Source organism: Engystomops pustulosus, chromosome 3 (assembly GCF_040894005.1).
Source record: "Engystomops pustulosus chromosome 3, aEngPut4.maternal, whole genome shotgun sequence".
Lineage (NCBI taxonomy): Eukaryota > Metazoa > Chordata > Amphibia > Anura > Leptodactylidae > Engystomops > Engystomops pustulosus.
Window position 1 is genome coordinate 193,853,299 of NC_092413.1, and position 10,172 is coordinate 193,863,470.

General features: G+C 45.0%; 1 protein-coding gene across 1 annotated transcript; it reads left to right on the forward strand.

The window, feature by feature from the left end:
- The first annotated feature begins 3,653 nt into the window (after window positions 1-3,653).
- LOC140120682 (uncharacterized) lies at window positions 3,654-7,979 on the forward strand. Its single transcript, XM_072139642.1, has 10 exons — window positions 3,654-4,013; window positions 5,046-5,141; window positions 5,290-5,391; window positions 5,528-5,587; window positions 6,273-6,368; window positions 6,503-6,604; window positions 6,767-6,832; window positions 6,966-7,155; window positions 7,473-7,562; window positions 7,789-7,979. Exons 1-8 carry the CDS (start codon window positions 3,996-3,998, stop codon window positions 7,152-7,154), a joined length of 729 nt encoding a protein of 242 aa, XP_071995743.1. The 5' UTR covers window positions 3,654-3,995; the 3' UTR covers window position 7,155; window positions 7,473-7,562; window positions 7,789-7,979.
- Window positions 7,980-10,172: the final 2,193 nt, after the last annotated feature.

The following is a 10,172-nucleotide window of genomic DNA, read 5'->3' on the forward strand; positions in this document are numbered from 1 at the left end:
TTATGAGAAATTATCTTCACACAGTTTTTTTTTAATAAGATCTAATTGAAGAAATGTATATAGAAGGCAGATTAATAAAATTGAATGTAAATGCCCAGACGAGAATACCCCTTTAAGTTTGTGGCAGATCTGTCTGAGAGCTGACATCATGGATCTATATTTGGAGACTTCAGAGATGTAGGTTGCCCCTTCCATGGCAATATCTATAGATGGGCCTTTAGCTTCACTGCCAATGACTCCTTGTCTAATGATGATGTTAAGTAGAATCTACAGCTTGATCCATGTAAGGCTACATACATGTAATGGGCTGCACACCAGGGGATGTTTTGGGTTGGTTGGAGATGGGAGGGGTGAGTCCTCCATAGAGAGGAGGCTACCCAGCTCAGTCACAGTGCCGTGAGAGATAATATACTCAACACACCGTGACCTGGAGTAATGGTGTAATGGTGGGCGATATCTGGCCCCAAAATGGGCATCCAGATCATGACCACTGCACGTGTGCATTAGGCCTAATAGGACCTATGGGACCCTCTAAGAGCAATGCGGGGGTAGCTGTAATAAGTCTTGAATAAAATATTAGCCCAAAAATTGCTGCCCTGCTGATCGCCTGATTGGATATGGCAGATCACTGGAGGGTTATATGTATGTGTATAGGAATGATGACGTCCCCTCAGGCCCGGCGTCAGCACCCGGCTGACCCGGGCAAGTGCCGGGGCCCCACAGCTCCAAAGGGGCCCACCACGACGATGTGGCACCGTATTACGGGGCCCAGGTTCGCCGCTGATTGCAGGCCGCATAGGAGGTGGGCGGAGAGGTAGTGGGATCGGCCCGGGAGCAAAGTATAATTCGGCATCCCACTCCCGTAGCAGCCCCGCCCTGCCCTACCCACCTCACGTGTTGCTGCCCAGCCCTCCGCTCCCCGGCACACCCATCACTCCTGGCCCGCCCTGCGCTCCCTGGCCCGCCCACTTCACCTGCGGATCGGCCCGCGCGCCTTCCGGCCGAGCGGCTCGCGCCAGGCCTGGTCGCTGGATGTCCAGCCAGGCCTGCGCGCCCGATGTCCAGCCCGGCCTGCGCGCCCGATGTCCAGCCCGGCCTGCGCGCCCGATGTCCAGCCCGGCCTCAGCGCCGGATGTCCAGCCAGGCCTCAGCACCGAATGTCCAGCCCGGCCGCTCTCTCCTATGCGGTGCACCTGCCACCCTGTCCTGATGGAGTGACATCCAGCTGGGGTGAGTATGATTGAACATATGTAAATACATGTATATTTGTGTGTATGTATACTGTTGTATATACTGGATGTGTGTATGTATGCTGTGTATAGTGTATATATGCTGTATATCTGTGCGTATGTGTTGTATATATGTTGTATATCTGTGCGTACGTGTTGTATATACTGGATGTGTGTGTATATATGCTGTATATCTATGCGTATGTGTTGTATATATGTTGTATATCTGTGCGTACGTGTTGTATATACTGGATGTGTGTGTATATATGCTGTATATCTGCGTACGTGTTGTATATACTGGATGTGTGTGTATATATGCTGTATATCTGTGCGTACGTGTTGTATATACTGGATGCGTGTGTATATATGTTGTATATCTGTGTGTATGATGTATATACTGGATGGGTGTGTATATATGCTGTGTATGGTGTATATATGCTGTATATCTGTGTGTATGATGTATATACTGGATGGGTGTGTATATATGCTGTATATCTGTGTGTATGTGTTGTATATACTGGATGCGTGTGTATATATGTTGTTTATCTGTGCGTATGTGCTGTATATACTGGATGTGTGTGTATATATGCTGTATATCTGCGTAGGTGTTGTATATACTGGATGTGTGTGTATATATGCTGTATATCTGTGCGTACGTGTTGTATATACTGGATGTGTGTGTATATATGCTGTATATCTGTGCATATGTGCTGTATATACTGGATGCGTGTGTGTATATGCTGTATATCTGTGCGTATGTGCTGTATATACTGGATGTGTGTGTATATATGCTGTATATGTGTGTGTGTATGCTGTATATACTGGATGCGTGTGTGTATATATGCTGTATATCTGTGCGTATGTGTTTTGGTATTTTAAATGTCTGTTTTTTAATGTCGCTACATAAGTTCACTGTTACGGGGCCCACTGAGGCTCTATCGCCCAGGGGCCCACTGAGGCTCTATCGCCCAGTGGCCCACTGAAACCTGGATCCGGCCCTGCGTCCCCTCTTCTCCCCCCTCCCTCTCATTACGGTATTATATCTATTACAGATCTGACGGATATTTTGGCCTTAGTCACAGAGATGTCAGGACGTCACAGGTGTGAGGAGGACATGACAGGTCTGTATGGGAAATCCTACAACCATCATCCAGTGAGCGTGGCCTGGTGATAATATGGATCTTACACATGATGTAATATAGATGGAGGTTTCACAATCTTTTGTTCATCCAAGAAAGATTCTCTATCAGTCATTTAGATGCCGACATTTAGGATCACTATAAGGATTACATCTGAGCTTGTGACTTCTCCTATAGTGGAAAACCTAAATACCATAGGTGACCGCAGAGAAGGAACTTAAAGCTGCCAGGTCCCAGTAAGAAATCTATAATATACAGGTCTTCATAAGGGAAGGAAACTGCATATAAACCCCCTAAGGCTCATTGGCCATGGGTGACCTTAAAGGAAATCTACCATCGCAATCAAACATGAAACCAGGGGCTCTTATTCTTAGATCCAGGCACCGTGACTGTGGTAATCTTCTTATATTTGTTATCTATGGCCTCCTTCCTTCTAAATTCAACTTTTACAATTATGCTAATGAGCCTGTAGGACTCCTGGGGTTGTTACCAGAGACTCTCTGTGCTGCAGCCTCACAGACTACTACACTGTCTCCCCACCTCCTTCTCCCCCAGCACTTCCCTCCTGGGGAGGACACTGGGTAATGGTCTGTGAAGTTACAGCACAGAGGGACACTGGTAATATCCCCCCAGATCGCTTCTGGCTCATCAGCAGAATGATAAAGGTTGATTTTAGAAGGAAGGAAGCCATGGATAGGATCTCACTAATTAATTCAGTTTTTCTATGAAAAAAGTCCTAAAATCTCTTGTGTCACAAATTAGCATCAAAAACTGCACCTCCTCTCATCACATGTCAAATCTGAACAGCAACTAGACAAGTGGACGGGGTCTTAAAAAAAAAAAAAAGAAGAAAAATGTATTTTATAGTAAAATGGCGCCATTTTTTTTTGTAACAAATCAACATTTCAGTTATCAAAATTTAGCACATTTTATAACCAAATTTTTTCCCATGTTCGTGGCTGTCTCTCCTTGTCAGAGCTGGTGAATGTGAAGCTGAGATCTTACTATACATAGAGTCTCTTGGTGATATCTATCTATATGGCCATGTAATATAACTGTAGCAGCCAATCACAGCTCAGTTTTCATTCATACAGAGTAGCTAATAAAATGAAAGCAGAGCTGTGATTGGTTACTATGGGTAACACTACTTTACTACAAACAGCTCATGTATAACTGCCTTATGTATAACAATGGGACATAGTTTTGGCATATGTCGGGCTAATTTGGACCTATGGATGTATATGGCAGGTATGAGGTCACCACCTGGACTCTATTATACAAATGTCTTTGGGTTTAGGCAGAAATATTTTGGCTGTCCTATCAGAAGTTGATATACTGTTATATGAGTAACTCCCGGAATAGAAGAGAGTCAAAAGGGTTAAATTTGCCATATTTAATATACATTTATCATATCTCCATCATTTATTATACAAGATGGCCGCTCCCTGTACTGGGTTGCCATGGAATCAGAATCCTCCCCATTCAACTGAGTTCTTAACATGATGTCATACCCGCTGTGATGTCATCACTGCTATATAACTCCCGCTCTGTACCCATAATTCTCTGAGGGTTGTATAGTAGAGGAGTGGAGAGTGAAGAGGAGATTTTGTTGCTGTTTTACAGACGAATGATGGAAAGATTTTTTGTAAGTAGACTCCATTTACTGACGAATATCAGGATTATTGTTAGTGGTGAAATTTAGACATCAGGAAATAGACGGTCGGATTGTAATGTAGATAAGGGGAATCCTGGGCGGTGTCGTAGTTGGGCTACTTAGGTCCACCAGATAACATTATTCTGGAGGACCCTCTTCACATTCAACTCAAAAACCCTTCCAGCTTCCAAATTTAGTTGTCTTCTGCTGTATCTTTGTAATCCAGTATAAGGTTGGAGCCTGGGCCCACCGGAGGATCCTCCGATCCTCTGGTGGGACAGTCCGACACGGATCCTGGGGAATATCTGCTCTCATTTTTTGGTTTCTGTTCTACATTTGGGACATTATTGATAGCGCTGTGTGTCCAGAGGAGCAGGAAGAAGATTTACGCTCAGACCCCTGTCCCTAGAGGACTTGATATAAAACATGGTGACATTATGTCCAGGTCCTGATGTACCCTCCACCCATTCCTGGTTATACTGATGTTCTAGATCTGTCATTAGGGTGACATTGAGGTGTCTGGGAGGGTGAGGGGAAGATCTAAACCCTGTATCTACTGTGCACGAGTTATAATATGTCACCCCCAGACTCATTCTTACACTCCTCTTGCTGATAACAGTTTAAAATTATAAACTTTATGTGAAGAAATTGCAAAAATTGTATAATTTACTCTAAAATAAAGATGGCGGATGTGTGTACTGGTTACCATAGCAATAGAATCTTTCTCCATTTACTTTCTCTATCACTGCTGTATACAGCCTGGTATTACCCATAATGCTCTGAGAGATAGACTATGTGATATTGAAGATGTTCTAGAGCCGTCTACTACATCTTTACTCATTTCTGGTTATATCAATGTGTCTTTCCACCAATGTCCTCCTATACTCCACTAGTGGTCTCCACCATCTCCGCTCCTGAAGGTCTATGGTTACTTTGCATGATTCCTTCTGGAGACGTCTCCATCTTGTGGAACTACAAATAATTTCACTGACCCGAAATTCTGTTCTTCTCTCTCCCCTATAGGATAAACTTACTGGGCGCACCCGTGTCCAAGTCCTGTCCCGCAGGGCACTGGAGCCGGAGGCTAAGCGCACATGGATCAAATCCTACAACGACGAGGTAAATAATTCTAGAGACGTCATCAGCCATCACCACATTATACATAACATGTGATATTGGGGTTATCTGGGGTTCACCTCCTCCATGACATCTTATCAATAAGATGTCATTGATCTGAAAGTAATGTTTCTATTTTTATGTCCCACAGCTAGGTCCTTCTCCAGCCTTTTATGATTTGGCTGCTGCTGCACAGGATGGACCAGGAGAGCTGATGCCGGAGTCACCTGAGCCCTGCTGGATTGTTAGATCGGTAAGGAGGCCATTACTATATAGTCATGGACTCACCATGTCCCATAACTGCTGCTGATGTTATTGATGATGATGATGGAGGTGATGATGAATTGAGGGAAAATGATTCAAATTTGACACTTAATATGTATTGACAGGAGAGTTTCCTACCCCTGGATCCGCCTCCTGAGCCGCTGGACTTGGACTGCATCATCACGGTAATGTCTCTTCTCCTCTATGATCCACACACGACTTATAGACAATGGGGCAGATTTACTAATATTCTCTAATAGACGCAAGATAAACTAGAGCATGTTATTAAGTACACGATTTACAAATTTAGATGTAATAGTTACATCTGGTGTCCGCTGTACGTTTCTTAGATCCAGGCACCGTGACTGTGGTAATCTTCTTATATTTGTTATCTATGGTCTCCTTCCTTCTAAATTCAACTTTTAAAATGATGCTAATGAGCCTATAGGACTCCTGGGTTTGTTACCAGAGACTCTCTGTGCTGCAGCTTCACAGACTATTACACTGTCTTCCCCACCTCCTTCTCCCCCAGCACTTCCCTCCTGGAGAGGAGACTGGGTAACGGTCTGTGGAGTTACAGCACAGAGGGACACTGGTAATACCCCCCAGATCGCTTCTGGCTCATCAGCAGAATTATAAAGGTGGATTTTAGAAGGAAGGAGCTATGGATAACACATATGTTTATGAGTAATTGATCCTGGTTTATTGGTTTCCACCAATGTCCTCCTATACTACACTAGTGGTCTCCACCATCTCCGCTCCTGAAGGTCTATGGTTACTTTGCATGATTCCTTCTGGAGACGTCTTCATCATGTGGAACCACAAATAATTTCACTGACCCAAAATTCTGTTCTTCTCTCTCCCCTATAGGATAATCTTACTGGGCGCACCCATGTCCAAGTTCTGACCCGCAGGGTACTGGAACCGGAGGCTGAACACGCATGGATTAATTCATACGAGGACGGGGTAAATAATTCTAGAGACGTCATCAGCCATCACCACATTATACATAACATGTGATATTGGGGTTATCTGGGGTTCACCTCCTCAATAAGATGTCATTGATCTGAAAGTAATGTTTCTATTTTTATGTCCCACAGCCAGGTCCTTCTCCTGCCTTGTATAACTTTGCTGCTGCTACTGATGATGGACCAGGAGAGCTGATGCCGGAGTCACCTGAGCCCTGCTGGATTGTTAGATCGGTAAGGAGGCCATTACTATATAATCATTTAGTGTGTGGTGTCCGCTGTGTGTACAGTTTTTGGTGCTTTTCCATAGTAAGTCTGGACCCATGTTTATAGTTGAATGGAGGATTCATTTGCTTTCTATCACTCTAAATTTCTGTGTATCCAAATTCTCAACAGGATAAACCAGAAAGAAGATCATCTGGATCACGATGGAGACAAAGACTGAGGAGCCTCTTCTGCATGGTGAGGAGATCTCAGTCTAGGACATGTATCTCAGCCTGGTGATACGTGTCATGTATCTCAGGATCTCATTCACATGTGACTGGACTCGTGATACACACATCATCATCAGCTTTCTCTCATGTTTCCTCTGTAGTGCCGGGAATCAGTGGAGGTGACTCCTTTCACGCCACCTCTCAGCAGACCCAGCACCAAGGACTTTGGGTGCCAAGTGACAGAGGAAGAGCTCAGCTTTGGGCCAAAAGTCACCTTGATCCACGTGAAACCCATGGACCATTCCGTTAAGGTTGACGCTTCAACCCAGGTCAATGAGGATGAGTTCTGAGGTAGGTGGAACGCACATCAGTACATTGTGACAAGGACAACATCACGGAAATCTGAGATTCTGCAGATCGGAGTCTTCAGAACTTGTTCAGTGACTTCTCTTGTCCCGATATCACACACTATTTTACTATTACACGTCTAGAGCTAAGGTGATGCTACTGCTGTTTTCCTCTTAGTTTGGAAAAGTGCATTATGGGAGCTCAAAAAATATATTTATAACATACACTGACTGATTTTTGGCTTTTGCGTTGGATTATATGACCTAATCTGAGACTTTCCAATGAAGATAATCCAGAATTTTTTATTTTTTTTTTTGCAGCTTTCATTCTTGACTACTCTGCACTTCATCCCCAAAGATAAGACGTTCTTCTAGAATTGAGACCAAGACGACCTGTAACCTACCGAACCTGTAAGTCCTGATAGTCTATACTCTGCCACATAGATGGAAACCTATCACTTCTATACTAGTGAGCAATGTCCATAAGATATTCCCATCTAGGCCGATGTCCATGTGGTATCATCACTGCTACGGACATTTAGCTATGGATCATTCCAGGATGGCCCCAGTCTTGTAGACATGTAGCAGCCACTTGATGAGGAATGTATGTAGTGATATATCTTTGTTCTTTCATTAGGCCAATAGACGCGTCCTCCCGCCCCTATAGACGCGTCCTCCCGCCCACGCGTCCTCCCGCCCATATAGACGCGTCCTCCCGCCCCTGGTGTCAGAGCTGGACGTCTATGACTATGAAGATCTGAACATCTACACAAACCTTTATACTGAGGTTTTTGACTTTTGACCATTAAACGGATTATGTCAGTGTCAGGAGACTATGGTCTGCTGTACTGGATCCATGATAGGCTCCACTAAAATTTTCTGGTCTCTCCTTGTCCACCTTTTCTATACATACACAGTACAGGGGGGTCTCCCGAGTGTTATACACAGTACAGGGGGGTCTCCTTAGTGTTATACACAGTACAGGGGGGTTCTCCCGAGTGTTATACACAGTACAGGGGGGTCTCCCGAGTGTTATACACTGTACAGGGGGGTCTCCCGAGTGTTATACACAGTACAGGGGGGGTCTCCCGAGTGTTATACACAGTACAGGGGGGTCTCCCGAGTGTTATACACAGTACAGGGGGGTCTCCGGGGTGTTATACAAAGTACAGGGGGGTCTCCTGAGTGTTATACATAGTACAGGGGGGTCTCCCGAGTGTTATACACAGTACAGGAGGGTCTCCTGAGTGTTATACACACTAAAGGGGGGGTCTCCTGATGTTATACGCAGTACAGGGGGGTCTCCCGAGTGTTATACACAGTACAGGGGGGTCTCCTTAGTGTTATACACAGTACAGGGGGGTCTCCCGAGTGTTATACACAGTACAGAGGGGGTCTCCCGAGTGTTGTACACAGTACAGGGGGGTCTCCCGAGTGTTATACACAGTAGAGGGGGGGGGGTGTCTCTCGAGTGTTATACACAGTACAGGGGGGTCTCTCGAGTGTTTTACACAGTACAGGGGGTGTCTCCCGAGTGTTATACACAGTACAGGGGGGTCTCCCGAGTGTTATACACAGTACAGGGGAAGGGTCTCCCGAGTGTTATACACAGTACAGAGGGGTCTCCCGAGTGTTATACACAGTACAGGGGGGGGGGGTTTCCCGAGTGATATACACAGTACAGGGGGGTCTCCCGAGTGATATACACAGTACAGGGGGGTCTCCTGAGTGTTATGCACAGTACAGCGGGGTCTCCTTAGTGTTATACACAGTACAGGGGGGTCTCCTTAGTGTTATACACAGTACAGGGGGGGTCTCCTTAGTGTTATACACAGTACAGGGGGATCTCCCGAGTGTTATACACAGTACAGGGGGGTCTCCCGAGTGTTATACACAGTACAGGGGGGTCTCCCGAGTGTTATACACAGTACAGGGGGGTCTCCCGAGTGTTATACACAGTACAGGGGGGGGTCTCCCGAGTGTTATACACAGTACAAGGGGGTCTCCCGAGTGTTATACACAGTACAGGGACTCGACCACCACCAAACAACAAGAATCCCATCATTGGGAATGCAATGGGTTAACGAATAAAGTAAAAATTACCAACACAATCCACATGCACAAAGTGGTAAAAACATTGCGAAACTCCAAACTTCTACAGATATACCAAACCGTGTCCAACAATATAGTGAGGCAGGATACCGTACAACCACGATGTGGAATAACTGCCCTCGGAACTAAATATATTCTGAAAAGACTAAGTACTGGACACCAAAGGCGAAGATTTATCTCCCCATCGCTTACTGTATCTCCAGTAATTTTTTTTTTTTTTTGCTTCTGGATGCCGGCCTATATATTACATTGCAAAAAATGCATTGCCCTTATCCTAAAACACAAAATACTGTACCGAGTATCTAGAGAGCCACTAGTCATATTTCAATATATGTATCATGCACCAATACTATTGACAGAACAGACATGAAGAGGAGAGGTAAAGAAGAAGAAAGTTACTTCTGTGCTCAGCTAATGCATAGGTAAGGGGGGGGGGCAACCCCACTATGTGACATAGCGTATACACTGCCACTGCGTAGCCCCTGCCAAAATCTTCAAAATGCTGTGCGATGTCTTCTCTCTCTTTTTCTATATATAGTATTATTATAACATAGTGAGCTGAGCCGAGATATACTCATCTCAAGCCTTATAGCAAACCAATTGAAAATGTATTTCGTAGTTGGCCTCCATCTTGCTCCAATACAGAATACAGCGCAATAGTGGGCAAGTACTTGAGAACAGAACAGCAAAGGCTTGTCCGTTTTTGACAACTAACTTAGCCCAGTCTAATACTAAATAAAGGTAACTTTGCTCAAAAAACACGCTCAGCGTGTAGAGAAACCACAACTACCATATCCACAAGCCGCACCCATCCTGGCAAGGTACTGCGTACAAACCCAACACTCTAGTGAACCCCCAGCCGCTATCCTCTTAGCTAGTGGCGTAACTAGGTGTGGATAACCGAACCAG